General features: G+C 41.5%; 1 protein-coding gene across 7 annotated transcripts in view; it reads left to right on the forward strand.

The window, feature by feature from the left end:
* NPHP4 (nephrocystin 4) overlaps window positions 1–20,329 on the forward strand; it is a 145,983-nt gene that overhangs the window by 67,153 nt on the left and 58,501 nt on the right. For all 7 annotated transcript variants that reach the window (XM_033921887.1, XM_033921888.1, XM_033921889.1 and 4 more), the window contains 2 exons: window positions 8,654–8,709; window positions 19,480–19,608. In XM_033921887.1, the coding sequence (XP_033777778.1) occupies window positions 8,654–8,709; window positions 19,480–19,608 (185 nt within the window). The remainder of the gene's footprint in view (window positions 1–8,653; window positions 8,710–19,479; window positions 19,609–20,329) is intronic.

A 20,329-nucleotide genomic window follows, 5' to 3' on the forward strand; every position in this document is an offset into this window, starting at 1 on the left:
CAGAAATGTGGGCCAGAGCTTTCGGGGCCTAGCTTTGCGTGAATCACACCTACATAGCGCTTTAGGCCGCCTTAACACCACTTCTAGTGTTGGCTATACCTACTTTGGTGTTCAGCCTAAAGCCCCTACATAGGCACAATTCCAGTGGTGCCTTTTATGTAGGCGCCGGTAGGCACTTCAACTTCACTGTATTTTGCTCCGGATTGTCTAATGGCATTCTTCAATTAACTTATGTACAGGTAGGGCCTCCCGGCACCTAATGTAATGTAATGTAATTTATTTCTTATATACCGCTACATCCGTTAGGTTCTAAGCGGTTTGAAGAAAATATACATTAAGATTATAAATGAGAAGTAAGAAGGTACTTAAAAAATTCCCTAAGTTTAAGTAGCGGTTTTAGAATTTCCTTGTTAGTAACTAGACCCCTAAGATTTGTACCTGAGGCAGTGGAGTGTTAACCACTTTGTACAAGTCACAAATAGTGTTTGTTATTGGAATTAACTGAGATTTATTAATCACCTTTATGAAGAGATTTAAATATTGGTGTTGGGGAGTATAATTTGTCATGATTTTGAACCACAAAGAATCCTTATTTTCTTTTCGTTGCAGTATTTGTGTTGCCTTTAAAATATGGCTTTCAGGCCAGCTCAGTCTCTTCAGTTCCTCCTTCCTTTCTGCAAGTCTGCTAGGAGGACTGGGGAGGCTGTGGAGACTGGGGGCAAGGGCAGGGAGCCACGGATTATTGCTTAAGGAAAAGATTCTGAGCCTATGATTGCTGGAACGAGCCCCCACTGCATTGCCTGTAACACAAGGTCATTGCTACAATGATCAGTCTAGGCATGCAGAGGGAGGGGTATATCAAACCGAGGAGACATCTCTGAGTAATTGTATGTGTAGGCTTTTGATTCTGATCAAGGTGAAAGTACAAAGAAGTTGGAGAAGAATGTCCGTCTAAAGCAGTGGTCTCAAACATGCGGCCCGCCAGGTACTATTTTGAGGCCCTCGGTATGTGTATCCTAATCACAAAAGTAAAATAAAACAGTTTCTTGATCATATGTCTCTTTAGCTATAAATGACAATATTATTATTAAGACTTAGCCAAAAGGAAAGATTGATAAACTATAAAGAGTTTTACCTCATGCAAAATTGTCATTTCTTTAATAAGACATTAGCTATTTTTTCTGAGACCTTCCAAGTACCTACAAATCCAAAATGTGGCCCTGCAAAGGGTTGGAGTTGGAGACCACTGGCTAAACTGTAACCATGACATCCTGTTTGCCTTTGGGAAGCAGAGCTGAGATTGTGATGTCATAATGCCTCATTCCACCAATAAGAGCCAGCCTCATCAGTGATGTCACAATGGCTTGATTGTCCTGTTCTGCCCTCCAACCCAGTCAGCAGATTAACTGTTCCCCTTAACTCAGTGGTCTCAAACTCACGGCCCATCAGGTACTATTTTGAGGCCCTTGGTAAGTTTATCATAATTACAAAAGTAAAATGAAACAGTTTCTTGATCAAATGTCTCTTTAGCTATAAATGACAATATTATTATTAAGACTTAGCCAAAAGGAAAGATTTATAAACTATAAAGAGTTTTACCTCATGCAAAATTGTCATTTCTTTAATAAGACACTAACTATTTTTTCTGAGGCCCTCCAAGTACCTACAAATCCAAAATGTGGCCCTGCAAAGGGTTTGAGTTTGACACCACTGGTTTAAAGAGAACTACAAGTCTGATTTCACATGCACCATTTTCTGGCTCCATAGTTTTGTTTCAAATGAGGAATTATATTCATATCCTATCTACATCATTTTGAAAAATTAATAATCCTCTGCAATTTTATTTATATTATGAATGAATGCTGAGGCACTTTGTGTCCCACTGATAGCATTCTAAAATTTGATAGATTGCATATAGAGGCTCACAATTTATTTGGCCTGGTGTTTGAATGAATTTGTTGCACCACCAGAGGGCAATATATCATCATGGTAAACCGCTCATTCAACTCCATTTAGCTGGAGAGTATTTAATTGGCGTTAAAAGAGAAATCTTGTATAGGTCAACTGAAAATACTTAATAGTGTTGTTTCTTTATGTTGAGTGAAATTGTCCTCGATATAAACATGATGTTATACTGTATATCACTGCTGTTACTTTAAATGTCTTTCATAAGGAGAATGCAACTGTTATGAATCACTGTGTAATAAATAGAGAGGCACATTTGGCTACAAACACTTTTGTCTCATTCCGGTACCATATCTACAGGATTTAAGTAGAGAGAGATTCTGCATATGAAAGGAGTAAAGAAAAGTAGTCTAGTGCAGTGGTTCCCAACCCTGTCCCGGAGGACCACCAGGCCAATCGGGTTTTCAGGCTAGCCCTAATAATATGCATGAGAGAGATTTGCATATAATGGAAGTGACAGGCATGCAAATTTGCTCCAAGCATATTCAATAGGGCTATTCTGAAAACCCGATTGGCCTGGTGGTCCTCCGGGACAGGGTTGGGAACCACTGGTCTAGTAGATAGAGCTGAGAATTGGGGAAATTTGTGTTCAGATCCTGCTGCTCCTACAGATGCTTTTTCTGAATTTGTATATATTTGAATGCAAACTGAGATTTTTGGTCAAAAAAAAAAGACCCAAAAATGGGGGTCTCATTTTATATTCGTGTTAGTGCCCTCCTGCCTCCCAGTCTTGTTGCTGGCTGAGCCTGCCGTAAGACCTGGACAGGAGAGATCTCTCGCGCCTCCTTTCCCACCCACTCTCACCTCCCCGATTAATGAAAAGCGTACCTTTGAAATTCCTGGTGGTCCAGTGGTGAACCGGAGAATAAGTGATCTCCCTATGCTCCTGCCCCATATAGAACCACTATCTGAATTGCTGCTGCAAGTTTCCACGATCCCGTGAGGTTGCTGCGAAAACTCACGGCAGCCGTTCATATAGTGGCAGGAGCGTAGGAAGATCGCTTCTGTTGCTTCTGTAATGCTATGGAAAAAAATAATATGCATCTTGAAAGAAGAGGCTGTTTTCTATATAGTAGGGTTTTGATCATTTAAGGCCCCTTTTACAAAGCCACGGTAGTGATTCTCTCACGACAAATGCATAGGAATTGAATAGACCTCTGCATCTGCCATGGAGAAATCATTACTGCAACTTTGTAAAAGGAGCCCTTGATTGGTCCAAATATAATGAAACATAAGGGGTCCTTTAACTAAAGTGTGTTAAGTTTTGGGCTTATTTTTTTCAGCACATGGCATGCCCAAAATTATTGCTACAGGTTGTACACTAACATACAGATTAATGTGCGGTACCTGCTCCCAGTAAATGCTAAAGTGCTTAGGCCAAAATCAGTGTCAATAAAATTTCTCAGAGTTGGGAACTGGTAATAGAATAGTATTTGGTGCCAGGTTCTGAGCCCAATTTTGGGAGCAAGGATTTACACTAGAGAATGACACGGTGACAAAATTCATCCCCACGGATAACCGCGGGAAATAATCCCATGTCATTTTCTAGTGTCTATTTCAACCTCGGTCCTTCTACACCAGCATTCTTCAAAGCAAACCTTGCGGTCAGTGGTTGTGCCCAATTATACTCTGATTCTTCCCTCTCTCCTTAAAGAATGACATGAAGATGGTTTTCCGCGGGGACGGGAACGGTGATGAATTTTGTCACCGTGTCATTCTCTAATTTACACCAAGTATAACCTGGTGCAAATTCCTGTTTCTAAATTACCTGAAGATCTCCCTTATTCTGTAAAAGTGTGCGTAAATTCCAGGAATACCCCCAGTTCACCTACGCCCCTCCCATAGCACATCCTCTCTTCAGCTTCACGCATAAAATTTATACATGGATCCCAGTGCCTAAAGATGTGTGCCAGTTAGCGCCGATAATTGATTATTAATGCCCATTTATTGGTGCTAATTGGATCATTTATCAAATTGCATGTGCAAACTGGGTATGCACCTATATTTGTGCATACAATTTTAAGCACCATATGTAAAATTAAGCCATTAGCGTTTCCTATTTAGGAGTCGATAAGTGGTCCCACATTAACTCTGTATTTAGCCCGTTAGCAAGTGGTAAGAAAAATGCACTAGCTAGCTAATGCTTCCGCACTCATTCTCCGGCCATGCCACACCCTCTAGCTGAGAAATTCAGTCATTTGCATTTTAATATGTGCAAACAGGCCAACTATCTCAAAATCCTTTAAGGAGGTCACGCAGTAGCCTGTTTTCACATGTTAAATGCTGAATGCCTTTTAAACCTGTGCATGATGAGTTGTTTTGTGTGACTTTTTTCATGACTTTGTGCCAATTACTCTGAGCAGTTCTCTGTTTCATAATTATGCACTAGATGGCGCCTGTTGCTTGCTTAACTACTGAGTCCCACTGGTTCAAAAGTGACCCTAATTAAATAATAAATAGCGTTACTACTCCAGGGAAATTCTGTTCAAAAGAAATGAAAATTTGGCAAAATTCTGTGCACTTTCTTTGCAGTTTTCTTGTGCAGAATTCCCCCATTATAAAGGCTGACATCTCTCCCCTAGGCATGAAGTATCCCTCCTTCACCACTACAGCCCCAGCACTTTCCCATTCATCTTCCTACAGACCTTCACCCCATTCTTTTAGTGCATGCCCACACATGCCTACACCCCTCATCCACCTTTTCCAGGCCCTGCCCCCTTCTCACTCTTTCCAAGTTTATTGTAAATTTGATTGAACGCTTATCAAAATACTAAGCGTTTTACAACAATAAAATGGGGGTAAGAACAAAATGAAAACCAATAATAAACAGACAAAATTTTTCTCAGACAAACAAAACACAAAATAAACGTACTAAGAACGAGGAGGAAAGGAAAGAGAACGTTTATGGGAGAAAACAAAAGGACTAAGGCAGGGGTAGGGAACTCCGGTCCTCGAGAGCCGTATTCCAGTTGGGTTTTCAGGATTTCCCCAATGAATATGCATTGAAAGCAGTGCATGCAAATAGATCTCATGCATATTCATTGGGGAAATCCTGAAAACCCGACTGGAATATGGCTCTCGAGGACCGGAGTTCCCTATCCCTGGACTAAGGGGATAAATGAGCTAAGAATAGTAGCATCGTTAGCCAAAGACATCAGTGAACAGGAAGATTTTTAAAGCTCCTTTAAATTTTCTAGCCCCCTCCCTGCACACATAAACCAGCCACCTTTTTTCTAGGCTCCCTCAAGATCCTCATCTACCTTTCTTTCACAGGCCCCTTACAACCCTCCTTCTCTGCACCCTCACTGGCTTCAGCATGGCATGGGGAATACACAATTTTTACATTGTTCTAATCTAATGTACATAAACCCCTCTATTGGACAGTTTTACAGTTATGAGTTTTAATTTTACAAATTAAGTTTCTTATAAATGAGTGCATAATTCAACATTGTTTTGATTCAGTTAATTAAATAAGCACAGCATTAGCTTGGGGTCAATTTTGACCCTACCAGGACTCAACATATGGCAAATTTCTTGGGCTTTTGAGGGTTAATAAAATGACCCATAGAAATATATAAAGGGGGAGATGCACAACATTCCCACAGGGCCAGAAAGAGCACCAGAAAACACCAGCTCAACACAGAATTGGAATTACCAACCTATTATATTACATCATTCCCCAATGATGTAATTAAAATTTTTCTTTTACTTCAAGGCAATAAATCAACAGTCTTCCCAAAAACCTCTAAGTATTTACCAGTTCAACCAACTATAATGGTTAGCCTTTAATTTCTTTTCTTTCTTTCTTCTTCTGAGCCTCAGCCCCACCACTCCACTGCATCAATAAGCTTTCATAGCGATGAGCTTTACGTGGTAATATCGTCACTGGCTCAGTATAAATCTTATATTCTTTTTACTCTTTCTGTCTCTCTCTTTCCTTGGCTGTCTACCACCACCCCTTGCCTGCTCCCCCTGTCCAGCAATAGCCCTTCTCTCTTCTGTTAACCTCCCCCGTGTCCAGCAGCACCCCTTCCCTGCTCCCCCTGTCCAGCAGCAGCCTTTCTCCCTTAATTTTATCTCCTCCTTGTCCAGCAGCACCTTTTCCCTGCTCCCTAATACCTGCTTCCAAACTGCTGTTGCTACCCTCCCTCCATCCCGGCTTCCTGGTCTCTTCTGGTCCACCGGTGTCTGTTTATCGTGCCCCTTCTCCCACCTACCTTTTTTTTTTTAATCACATTTATACAGTGAAGGGCAACTGGCACATAGTAACCAGCACAGGATAGAGGAAACCACCACTGCGCACCGAATGTGTGCACGCGCGCCGCACGCTTTAACATTTCTCTGTCGGCCATAGAGTTACAGATCACAGAGGCAGGGATCATGCAGGTAGGAGTGTGCATGCGCGCTTAAGGTTTTATTATTAGTGATAAATAATTTTAAGAAGTACATGTCCAATTTCATTTTAACTATGGACTTATCTTAATGAAGTTCTTCTTTATACATAGCTTTGTCTTTTTAAACGCAGTTTGGGAGGGTTGGACCCAATATGTTTCGCGTCCCGCTTTTTCAATGGTCCTCCCGCCAGCACCGGTATCAGCCACCCTACTAAATTTTTTCAAAGCTTGGATATAAAAATCTTGGAAGTAGCCATGTTTTGGTTTACACCTGTATCTGGATAAAACATGTTAATAAAGTGATATGAAATGTGAACTTCATACATACTGAATACACATCTATGGTCTTTAAAATTTTGTTTCATCTGTCAACACCATAAATTTCAAAATATAGACAATAAATTGCATAAGTGAGAAAAGATTTGAAAAAAGCAGAACAGTATATGTCGCATACTTTTTAACAGATGCATTTTTTCATGAGATTTGTTGTTTTGGTGGGTTGAGGTTTTTTTTTTTGCCTTCTGAAGCAAGCATCTTTCCAAACAGTTGTTCTCACTTGACATTTTAGGTAATTCTGTATTCAAAGAAATTGTCAGCTGTTGCTTTATGTACATTTTTCATAGTTGATTTCACACTTTCGGCTCATTCAGCTAGAGCATTAGCAGTGAACAGAGGCAGCTGGAGGTCAGGTTTGACTAACAAGATGTATAAGGGAGCAAGTTTAAACTTTTAACTTGCCATTCTTTGAAGGATGACTGCATTGATTCACACAGTATTCATGGCCTATCAACCGATAGACAAAGGAAAAAGGAAGTCATTTTAGAACAATTGCCTGGTATTTATATTTGCAAATAGCACAGACATTTAAATATTAATTTTATAGAGGTGCTACTTATACTTGTAGATGATACATAGATTTTTAGGGGCTATGGCCCAAATTCACTAAGCAAACCAATCGTATACCGATCGGTTTGCAACCCCTTTGCGACCCTGGCCCGATTCACTTACCTCTCTTCCAACCATCCTCCGATCCACACATGCAAATGAGGGCAACGGCATGCAAAGTAGGCAGGGACACGATTCACTAAAGAAAACCCTGCAACACCGACTGGGCTGACTGATCAAAAAAAAGCGACTGCTGAGGACCAGTCGCTGAAGCCCTTTCCGGCCGCCCTGCCTTCTGACGCCCTGCTCTCTACCATGTCAGCCCCTATCCTGCAGCCCCGAACACGCTGCCTGCCTGTCCCAAATGCGCCTGCCTTCCTGCCCCGAATACGCTGCCTGCCTGCCTGCCCTGAACGTGCCGCACCTGCCTGTCCCAAACACCCTGCCTGCCTTCCCCGCACTGCAAGCCCGTGGTTTTAACCCGCGTGCTTAAGCGGGTTAAAACCACAGGTTCAGAACGTGAACTCGCATGCTCAGATGCTCAAGGCCCAGCAGACTAGTAGGCCGATCTTCAAGAGTGCCCAGATGAGGGTAAGAAGCGGCGGGGGGGGGGGGTGCCCAATTGTGTTGGTGGGGATGTCGGATCGTGTCGGGGGGGTTGGCCAATCATGTTGGGGTGGGTCGAAAAATCAATCGTGGCAGGGGGGGAGTGCCGGATCGCAGGGGGTGGGTGCCGGATTGCGGGGGGTGCTCGTAAATCAAGCCATGCTCGGTTTCCGAGGCACTGATTTTGCAAATGTTTTGCTCGTCTTGCAAAACACTCGCAAACCGGTGTATTAGTAAACCGAGGTACCACTGTAATCGCAATTTTTTTCTGGGGAGGGGGAAAATTAAAAAAACAGTCTTTTTTCCTCCCTGCCGCCTTCCCGTCCTTACCTGGTGGTCTAGAGGGCTTTCGGGGCAGGAGCGATCTTCCTACGCTCCTGCCCCGTGCAGATCGCCATGGATCCTTTGCAAATTTGAGAGTCCTTTTCCTGAAGAGTGTTAGAGAAATCTCTACATTCCTTTGGCATTCTCATGGCTATGTGAACTAAAGCTCACTGACTTTGTTGTCTTTGATATTCAGCTCTTGGAATTTGGGGGAGTGGAAAGGTGTGGGGGGGGGGGGCACCACGCGGCTTTGATTGTACTGATTTTCTAGTGCTTTGGCTCTTGTATTAGGAGGGTTGTTTTGAGTTTTTTTTTCTATTTTCTTCCTTGTTTGAATTTCAAATAAAAATTGTTTCAAATTAAATACCTACATAATGTGAAAAAAAAAAAAAAATGATTGCCATCTTAATGAATTCTAGCAATTAGTTTATTACACATTCAGAAAAATATTCTTAAAGTAGTTTCTCTCTCTCTTTTAGCAAAATCCTTAAGTCAAATTTCATTTTCTACTCCGGAGTTTCAACCTGGGCCTGCGGTAAGTATGCAATATAATTGAAGATAATTAAAATTTCATGTAAAATATTCTTAAAGAAAATTCCTCCTATTTGCACATATTAGTGATCTGAAAAAATATTGATGTATTCTGTTAATATGTACACAGGAGTCTGTATATTAGGTGATCAATCCATGCTCGCGAATTACTTGCAGAAAGGTGTCAATCATCTTTTAGCTTCTTCTCCTTCACCAGTGGACTATAGCTTCCTCTCCAGTTTTTCCTTCTGCTAGCGAAGCAAGAAGGTGTGTTCTGATCTGCTCTGTTCAGTTTTTATTACTTTTGGGTCTTTTTTACTCCGTTGGGAGGCTTTGGTGCCAGAGAACCCTATATTTGGGGCTAGTCTGCCTGGGAGAGAATGCAGACTCCGCATGGGCAGACTGTAGCTCACAGAGCAACCCCCAGCTATATCTGATGAGTCAGCTGCTTTGTGTTACTTCGAGGCTTAGGGTTTGTTCCCCTGGAAGCCTGCACACCTGATTTATTAGAGGCTTTTATGCAGGCTGTGGAGCCCCTGTGTGAATCCCTTTGGGTACAAGGAACCGGCTGCATCTTATTCTCCCCCCCCATGCTGCGAGGATTTGTGGGGGTTAAGCCTTCATTTGAAAAAGTTGAGTTTAAGGGTTTCCGGGACCAGAGATAGGGTCCCTCAAAACATCTTACCCTGATATTTTCTTTTTTACCTTTCAGGGCAGTCCCCACAGACTGATTTTGGTCCAAATTTTCTGGCAGCGTCCATCTTTTTTTTTTTTAAAGCCTCCATCTACCTCAAAACCCCTCAATTTGGCTCAAAATCAACTCGGATGTATTCCTCAGGCTGTTCTGCCCCTATATCATGCCAGTTTTGCATTGGATGACCAGCTGAGGAGTGTCTATATACCGTGTGCCATGGCGACCGGAGGGAGGGGCCAGGAGCCTTGGGCTTAGCCTCTTCTGAGTCCTCTAGGGCTGGGGTACTGCAGAGAGGCTGTGTGGTAGGGAGAAAATCCCTGCCGGAGTCCTAAAATAGTGAAGCTCCGAGTCAAAAAAACATGGTGGCTTCTCATGATTTTTGACTCGGAGCTTCACTAAGAGATTGGTTACCTATACGTCCTGAGGCAGCTTTTTTGAAGCGAAACGCTGGCCATCGTCAACAGGTGGTACATCTCTTTCAGACGCAATCAGTATTGCTCTGATGAAGCATTAGCTGCTTAATCATTTCTGTAGTTTCTCAATGTAATTTAAACAACTTAGGGATTCTACTGCATTGCATAAGGCTTTTATATAGTGAAAGATTATAGAGGAGGTTTTTTATGCCAGTGATTATATCAACCCCTACAAAGCATCCTATTTATCTACAATTTTAACATATTGTTGGGTTGGAGGAGGGGATATGAGGCTTTTTCCTACCTCGTGATAATTTTCACAATATTAAGCCATTTAGTTAATGCTTGCCAATCCCTATTTTGTTTCTATGTATACTCTTAGGAAACTATTTGTGGATCACTCCTTAACATTTACGTGGTGTGTGTGTTTACTGTGCTGCAAACATTTTGAGAGTGTGGTTGTTTTAGATTTAACTTACTGTCACAAATGGAAGAAATGTGGCTAATTGATTTAACACAAAGAACCTAATGTGAGCTCCAGAGGCTATCTTTTTCATGATTACTGCTGATTTCCTGTGTGACCTTAGTACGCTCTAGGACCCAATTAAGTAAGCATATGTATGATATAGACAGAACGGGGGACTTCATTTTGTAATCAGGAAGCATGTGGATAATGCATTATTTTAATTTAATGTGGAATGCATATTCTGACTCTAGACTAAGTTTTGAAGTGGGTTACAAAAGATCAAGTCATAAAAGCTATAAAAGCCTTTCTTTGTATCCTATATAATAAAACCTTACTGGCGCATGCGCTGTTAAAACAGCGTGATCCCTGCCGCTGTGGTGTGTGATCCGTGGCCGTGTTCCATTTTAGAACCCGGCGGCAGGGAACATTCTGGCCACTCCCCTCCTCCCGCCCTCACTCACCAACTGGAAGCGCAGGCAAGCTCTCTCCCTGCCCGCGTCCTCGGCAGGGAACACACCTCCCGCCCTCGCTCACTTCTGCCGCCGCCGCCGCTGATCCCCCTCTTCAGAGCAGCCTGCAATCGTGGCCGGTTTTAAAGAACCTCGCAGGCCACTCTCCAACCTCAGTAGCACGTTCCCTCTGACGCACGGGATCGCGTCAGAGGGAGCGTGCTACCAAGTTGGAGAGCGGCCTGCGAGGTTTGCTAAAGCCGGCCACCATGATCGCAGGCTGCTTTGAAGAGGAGCAGGCCAGAAGACGCCGGATGGAGAGAGGGTAAGAAGGGGATCAATACAGGGGACTAGGGAGAGAGGGAAAGGGGACTGCTTTGGGGGGAGGGGTGTGCTTGGGGGAGACAGAAGGGGCCATGGAGAGACAAGGAGAGGGAAAGGGGGCTGCTTTGGGGGGGAGGGTTGTGCTTGGGGGAGACAGAAGGGGCCATGGAGAGACAAGGAGAGGGAAAGGGGGCTGCTTTGGGGGGGAGGGTTGTGCTTGGGGCAATCAGCTTTGCTCTGGTGGGGAAGACAGAAGAGGGCCATGGAGAGACAGCTAGGGAGAGGGAAAGGGGGCTGCTTTGGGGGGAGGTGTGTGCTGGGGGCAGACAGCTTTGTTCGGGAGGGGGGGGTGGAAAGACAGAAGGACACAGACAGCGGCCAAGGAGAGAGAGATAAAGAAACACAGACAGACAGACACATCTATTCTAGCACCCGTTAATGTAACGGATTTAAAGACTAGTAATCTCATAAAAGTAATACACAGTGTTCTTATTTTTCATCTTAGTTATTTCTAACTGTGCTGCCACATTCGATCTCTAAGAACAAAGTGAATAAATAAAATAAAGTACAAAGAGGGCAATTCTATGCTTGAGCACCAACATTAAGGGCCGAATTCTATAAGTGGCACCAAAAAATCTGCAACAACTAAAAAAAATCTTGCTAAACGCTATTCTTTAAATGGTACTCACAGGTACCATTTACAAAATAGTGCTGAATGCTGGGAACCAAGCCTAACTTTAGGCGTGATTCAACTAAACTCTGGTGTAAATCCTTACACCTAAATTAGAGGTGGATCCCCCTATTCTATAACAGTACGTGTAAATTGCTGGAATGGCCATTTAAAAGAGATATCAACGTTAATTTAGAATTGCAGTATACTGACAGCAATCTCTCTCTCTATCAGTGGGTGGGTGTGTATATAGGAGGCCTGCTAGGACAGAATCCACTCACTCCTTATGCCTCTCTCAATCAGTGAAATGGTCCAGGACAGCATATATATGGCTTAAAATAATCTGCATATACTAGAACTTGGATTCTTTTTTTTTTTTTTTTAAATCTTTATTCCTTTTTATTTCTTTCAACAAGTGTACAGTATTATTACAATTAATTTACATAACACACTTGGCATTCTTAAACAATATTATTATACATGTTTTTATTCCCCCCCCACCTCCCACCCTTTTCCATATCAATAAAATATTCCTTCCAAATTTATATATAATTATACATCCCTTTTTGATAATACAATTAATCTGACATGAAATCTGTCCCTCCCCCATCCTTCTTCCTCAAACACTTTAAACATTTTATTATACCCAATAATGCACAACAATAAATATCCCATCCTATTACATATATCTCCTTATTTTTCATAACAACATCTTTCCAACATTTTTCCCTCCCATCCCATCCCATTTCTATATATTATCCCCTAAGGAAAAAGAATAAACTTTACTCGTTATAATATTCAATTAATGGCCTCCACACCTCTTGAAATCTTTTAAAATACCCCCTCTGTATCGCAAAAAATCTTTCCATCTTATACATATGACAAACTGAGTTCCACCAAAAATTACAATTCAATCTAGAACAAGAACTTGGATTCTTGGGTAAAACAGAAGAATGTTTCTGTGGAAATTATGTACTTTTGAAGCAAAAAAGGCTTATTTTGCAAAAGAATAGTACAAGCGACAATTTCCTCAAAAAAATTGTTTAAGGTGTAAAGAAATAGCAAAACCCTTGCTCTTTCTCTTGTCAGGCTTGTTTAATCTTATTTTGTGATGAAGGTACAGGAAATTTCATCTGGATTTTCTAAGATATCTGTGCCAGTTATTGAGCCTGCACACGGGGTGATATGGTCTGAGTTTTAAAGTGTTTTTGAAATGCAGTCGACTATGATTATTCAGGTATTAAATAAATTGGCAAGTTCTCTGGATTTGTGCCCCATTGCGGTACTTTCTATGTTGAGAGAGGCATTGACTCCTTCTATTTTGGCCATAGTTACTCACTCAATGGTTGAGGGCTGTGTGCTTAGTAGATTGAAGAAAGCTGTGGTTCATCCCTTGCTAAAGAATCAGCAGAGTGGACACGAAACAGTGCACTATCGTCCTATTTCTTCGTTAAATTTTTATGCTAAGGTTCTTGAGAAGTTTGTGCTTTCTCAGTTTCAGGAATTTCTTGATAAGTATAGTGTTCTTGACAATTACCAGTTTGGATTTCGTCCTAAACACTCTACAGAGTTATTGTTGTCTACTCTTGAGTTCATATATGTTGGCCTTGATCAAGGTGATTGTTTTCTTATGTTTTTTTTTTTATATTTCAATCATCGGATCTTGCTGTTGAGGTTAAGATCTTTAGGTACTGGTGGCAGGGTGTATGATTGGTTTTGTTCCTTCTTGACAGATAGGAGTTGTCTCTCAGGATTGTTCTGATTGGGATGAACTTGTGGATGGTGCGTCTCAAGGGTTTGCTTTGTCAGCTGTTCTTTTTAATATTTATCTGCTGTCTCTTTGTTAGGAGCTTAGAAAATTAGATATACATTTTCAGCTCTATGCTGATGATATTCAGTTTTTAGTTCCAGTTCAGGGTTCTTTAACTATGGTCTTCTGTTGTTGAATAAGTGTTTGCAAGTGATCAGAGAGTGGATGTTTCAAAATCACCTTAAGCTCAGTGTCATTAAGACTTGAATGTTACGATTTGGGCACAGTAATCAGCTGGATTTGGTTCCAACAGAGATTGTCTTTGATGATGTGAAGATCCCTGTACTTAGTCAATGCAAATATTTAGGTATTATCCTTGATTCTGCTTTATCTTTTAAGCCACAGATTAAGGCTGTTATGTCAAAGGCTTTTTTTTAAAGCTACGTCTCTTTAGAAGAATGAAAGATTATCTCTCGTCAGACAATTTTCAAAATGTTATTACTTCGTTGTTGACTCTTATTTTTGACTATTGCAGTTCGCTTTATCTTGGTTTGCCTAAATATATGAGTCATGAATTACAACTGGCAAAGAATGCAGCTGCACGGATTATCACGTGTCTAAATTTGAACACATTTTGCATGATTTGCATGATTTCACCACATACTGAATTAAAGCAGTATGTTTGATCTATGCATAGCAACAAAAGATTCAGAAGGCATCAGCTCAGACTCGGTTCGGGCTGGACTCTTATCAAAACAAACCAGTGGATGCTTCGAGTCAACTCTCAGGGCTGTGCCTTACATTGGATCCATAGATCTCCAAACGATCCACCAAAAGAGTCTCTTTTCAGCTTTCTCCAGAAAACCCTCCTTTTATCAAGAACTCTTGGCCCTTCTCCAACAGAATGTGATGAGCCTGTTCCTCTGCAGCAGAGAGGCCAGGGTTTCTACTTAAAGTATTTCCTGATACCAAAAAAGAATGTAGGCCTTTGACTCTTTTTAGACCTCAGAGGCCTAAGCAAATACTTGATGAAGAAAAATTTTGAATGGTCTCTCTGAGAACCCTCCTACCCTTACTAGAAAAGAACGACTGGCTTTTCTCTTTAGATCTAAAAGATGCATACACTCACAATTCAGTCCTACCTGCACACTGAAAGTACCTACGCTTCTGCATGGGATTTCACCACTTCCAGTACAATGTCTTGTCATTTGGCCTGGCCTCTGCTTCTTGTGTCTTCAGGAAGTGCCTAGTGGTAGTAGCCACAGCCCTTTGCACATGGGTGTTTCACCTATTTCCCTACTTAAACAACTGGTTGATCAAGGTCTCATTACTACAGAAAACTCAGAATACCATCACCTCAACAGTTCATCTCCTCAAGCTTCTAGGATTTGCCATCAACTACCAAAATTCATATCTACAGTAATCTCAAACCTTAGATTTCATAGGTGCAGTCCTGAATACTGTTCAAGGTTGAACTTTTCTACCAGAACAGAGGGCCAACAATTTCATTTACCTGTGTCAAACAATCAACACCCTCAAGTGCACATTCACATGCCAGATGTTAGCCTTCTAGGCCATATGGCATTGACAGTTCATTGACAGCTGCAAAACAAAGAGAAATCCAACAAGTCTGCAGTAATGGGTGAACACCAAAAGCAAAAAGAGACTGCAGAGAGGAATTACAAGGTGCAGGAATTTTTATTAAAAGTCAATAAAATAAATTTTTTATACTAAGGTTCTTGAGAAAATGGCTTTCATTTACATGGAGAACGAACCCAACATGGTACGTGTTTCGGAGAAATATTCCTTCAGGGGTCCAAATTATCCTTTGCTTCACTAATAGAGAACCATATGGAATACAACAGTATTGTATAAAGTCCTTAAAATTTATGAATCGAAGGCAAAACTTTTTTTCTTTTTTTATTTCTTTCTCTTTTACTAGCAGGCAGTGCAGGCAGTCTAGAGATTTTTAGAGGTAGTCTAGAGAGACTTTTAGAGTAGTGGTGCACTTTTGCTCTGTCTATGTTTAGCTCCTGGGGGGATGTCACCCATATATGAGTCTACCTGTCCTCAGATACCAGCTATAGGTGAGTAACTATGCTTTCTCCGAGGACAGCAGGCATAAATTCTCACAACCTGCACACTTCATCTAGCTGACTTCTTAGATTTTTCTTTTCTTTTTTTTTTAACTGATCTCTCAGTCCTGTGTGCCAAAGTTGGACAGGGAGACGCCGCCACACATTCAGTACAGTCACTGTCTAAAGATTTAAAGTGGCAGTACACAAGGCAATGTCTGTACTGGGTTCCGTCGATGACATGATATGTGAGAATTTATGCCTGCTGTCCTCGGAGAACACCTGCTACTGGTAAGTATATTTGCTATATCAGTAGTAACACTTGTTTTTTATAGGCAGCATTCCTTTTTGAAATCTTTTCTTAGTAGACTTCATTATTTATCTCTTTTAGTCGTGTATCTCCTTTGGGCTTGTCCCAAAGGAGACCTTCCTTGTCAGATTTTTTTCTCTATATATAGAATCCAGGCTCTCTGAACTTCTGCTCATTGAGTCCTTGCAGTATATTCCTTCTTCCCTGGAACACATCTTTTGACTCCTTTGGAAATTATCAGTTGGTTAAGCATTGATCTAGTTTTCTCTTTCTTCTTGTATAGCTAAGGAGAAGGGGCCTGTTCCCCATTTCAACTTCTTTCTTCAACAAATGCAGCAGCTGTGCAGTCTCTGGGGCTTGTTTTCCCTTTTCAGGTCAGGTACTCTGACCTGAATGACTAGGAACCTTCACTCTTATAAACAGATGGAATTTAGGTGATGTAATAGCCAAGCCTGGTCCCCTAACAGTTTCTTGGTGCAATGGCTGGGGACTATAATCCAAAGACAAGACCTTCCCTGAGCCCAGCTTTCCCTCCAAAGGCTGGATCTTCCCACTCTAACATTCAGAGAAACCACAGCCCTTATTCTGGAAATTGAGTTTGAGATTTGAGAAGTGCTTTTATTCTGATGAACTGCTGGTAGATAGATATCCATACATATGAGGGTGAATCAAAAATTAAAGGCAATTGTTAAATTATGCGATAACCAGAACAGAGCTAATGAAATGCAAAATATGTACTCATTGCCTGTTGGATAGTTTGTCCATTCACAGTACAGCACTCGGCCTTTAGTCATGTGGCAGTCACAAGGTCAGAAACATGGACGCTGCATTGCAAGATTGCATCATCGAAGAACAATGTGCAGTAGTGCGCTTTCTATGGGCAGAGGGAGTGAAACCTGTGGAAATTCATCATCGGATATTGACTTAGTATAGACGTAGCACCATGAATCAGTGACAGGTTTATGAGTGGATAAAAAAGTTTAAAGTGGGAAGAACAGGTATAACTAACGAAGGTTGTTCTGGTCACCCATCAACATCGCACACACAAGAGCACATTGACAGGGCAGATGCCTTGATTAGAGAAGACCGACGGCTAGCGGTGTCTCAATTGGCTGCAAATTTGAATATCAGCTATGGATCTGCTTTTAAAACAATGCATGATGACTTGGAAGGTCGGCATAATGGGTTCCAAAACAGCTTACTGATCTGCTTAAGCAACAGCTTGTGGAGGTTGCGACCCATTTCCTGAGATGGTGTGAAGAAGATCTGAGTATTCTGGAGACAATTGTCACCATTGATGAGATATGCGACCCAGAGAGCAAGAGACAAAGCGTGATGAAGTAAAGAGAGCGGTGCTCACCTGGCTTCGGGAGCAGCTGAAAAACTTCTCTTCAGGAATTCAGAAGTTAGTTGAACGATATAACAAAATGTGTCATCTTGCATGGGGACTATGTGGAAAAGTGATTTGTTCAATTCCTTACAGTTACTTCTATTAAAGCTGTTAAATGTGTTTTGCCTTTAAGTTTTGATTAAGATGCCAAATATCTGGACTAATCTCGGTAGAGAGCAGTCTAGATCAGTGATTCCCAACCCTGTCCTGGAGGAACACCAGGCCAATCGGGTTTTCAGGCTAGCCCTAATGAATATGCATGAGAGAGATTTGCATATGATGGAAGTGATAGGCATGCAAATTTGCTTCATGCATATTCATTAGGGCTAGCCTGAAAACCCAATTGGCCTGGTGTTCCTCCAGGACAGGGTTGGGAACCACTGGTCTAGATGATGGAAAATCTGGATGATTAGCCATTCCTTTTTGAAAAGAGCACGCACATTGAGCGTTATACTGTATGTTGAGAATTATAGTGAAGGCTGTTGTGAGGAGTTTGGGCAGGCTTGGGGCATTTAAGTGGTGTGAAGGGAGCGGGGAGGTAGCAAGGTAGTGGTTGGTAGCCAGTTATACTGTTTGGGAGGAAAAAGTAGTTGTGGTTTGAGGTTGTAAAATTTGGTGCCCGTGTCGGGGTGTGAGGTCAGTGAGGCCACTCTGATCTGGAAAGATGTTTTTTTGGTCTGCCTGGGTTTGTGGCGGTTGACCTGTGATGGAGCTTTGTTCCGGCATTTTTTTTAGATTCTTATGCGACATGCTTGCTTACTGCCACTGTTGCATCTGATCAGGAGGTGCCTTCTGGGCCCTAGTGCTAACTTTGTGCTTTAGGTAAAGTCAAACTATTTTGTGATTATGATACAGAAATTTAAACAATAAAGAACAGAAGCAATCCAGATAATTGGACATTCAGATAATTTGAGTTTGGATAATCGGTGTCCTACTGTATATAGTCATGCACCTGACATGGTCTGCAGTTTCAGGACACCGAAAAAGAGACACTTTTCTCTTCACAGTTCAATCCCTGACAATAGTTCTCTAATTCAGGGTGTGAAATTAGAAAGTGATAACCATCCAAATACAGTGTCTCACAAAGAAAATTGGCTGCAAATTTGAATATCACCTTCCTCCTCTTTAAGACAAGTCCACAATGCAAGCAAGGAGTGCTGCTTTTGTCTGGCTCAAATCCCAATCCCCAAGGGCCAAAAGTCTAAAACGCTCCTCATAGTATAAATAATGTTGAAAGTTACTCAAATCCCAATCCCCAAGGGCCAAAAGTCTAAAACGCTCCTCATAGTATAAATAATGTTGAAAGTTACTCAAATCCCAATCCCCAAGGGCCAAAAGTCTAAAACGCTCCTCATAGTATAAATAATGTTGAAAGTTACTCAAATCCCAATCCCCAAGGGCCAAAAGTCTAAAACGCTCCTCATAGTATAAATAATGTTGAAAGTTACTCAAATCCCAATCCCCAAGGGCCAAAAGTCTAAAACGCTCCTCATAGTATAAATAATGTTGAAAGTTACAGTTCCACCAGGCTCTCTCAAATGTAGCAGGAAAAAGATTTGGAAAAATTCCCTTTTCCTTTTTCTGTGTCCTACAATTCTATTCTGGTCTTGTCAGCAAAACAAATTCACTTATCAATAAAGTACAGGCCATGTACTGTAAATGCCATGTGGTTAATAACTAGGTCCTGCTGCATACAATGGTCCTTAAGATAAAGTAACATAGAAACATAGAAATTGACGGCAGAAAAGGGCCATAGCCCATCGAGTCTGCCCATACCAATGACCCACTCCTTGATTCTTACTCTCCTAGAGATCCCACATGAATATCCCATTTTCTCTTGAAATCTAACACGCTGCTGGCCTCAATCACCCGCTGAGGCAGCTCGTTCCAATGATCGACCACCCTTTCGGTGAAGATAGTAGTGCTCTGCAGCCATGTTAACGCATGCAAAACCAGTAGCACACATTAGTAACTATACTTGTTTGTTGGAATTTAAGTGGCAGAAATAATGAATTATAATATTCGAGTGCATATGCCGAACACTGATTTGCATAGGCACATCTGTTTTTATGTGCATTTATCAATTTGTCATTCAGCTTTAATTGGTTCTTGACATCTTTGGTATTCTAGCTGTAATACACCAACAGGTGTTTGCCTTATAAAATCTCATGCACAGAGCCTCAAACGCAAGGCTGGATATTAGTGCCTTAATCAAACTCGTTTTTCATTTCAGTTGTCAATATCTCAGCTATCCACATCTCCTCGCTATCCAACCATAAGCCACTCAACTGCAACACTACCGCAGCAGCACATTCCAAGTCAGCTGCTTCCATCTCCCATGGCATATCAACACTCTCATGCTGTAAGTATCAGCTTTCTGTTATTTTATTCATTTTGAAAGTTCCTTTACTCTGAATGTTAATTTGGGGGTGGGGGGGGGGAGGGTTTCACACAGTAACAGGTATGCAGCTAATTTGATGCTTAATTTAAGAAATTTAGGGGGTCAATAATCAAATTTTGGCACTGATTATTCCAAACAACCACTGTTACTCTCTTGAAAAAACTGTCCACTTGCAGGAGTATACTCGACCGATGCCCCAACCGTGTAGCCTCTGACCCACATCATGGAATGGCTAACAAAACTCTTAAACAGTCTTCTTCACTGCGATCAATTACCATCCCAAATGGGGCAAATTGCTCTCACGTCGATCCCCAAAGCCCAGCTCGTAAACCTCTCTTAACCCTTTCAGGACCAAGGGACATATTTGTCCCATAACTTTAAAATCCTATCAATTTTGATTGGGATAGTCTACAGTTCTAAATTTGATATGTACGGATTCCATATGATACTGCCTTTATGTAAACAAACTGGTTCCGACATTCATTCATTAGCGTCGTTGCCAGATTGACGAGAAGATTCACTTGCCACACTGCCCATAAGCCAGAAGTGTGATTTTTTTAAATAAAAATAATGATATTTCACAAAAAAAATCAATTTTTTGGCATCTGCAAGCCCTTTTTACCATAAAAATGTCGTCAAAACCACAAAAATTGGCCTACGATCCTTATGGTCCTGAAAGGGT

The sequence above is a fragment of the Geotrypetes seraphini genome, chromosome 15, assembly GCF_902459505.1.
Source record: "Geotrypetes seraphini chromosome 15, aGeoSer1.1, whole genome shotgun sequence".
Classification (NCBI taxonomy): Eukaryota; Metazoa; Chordata; class Amphibia; order Gymnophiona; family Dermophiidae; genus Geotrypetes; species Geotrypetes seraphini.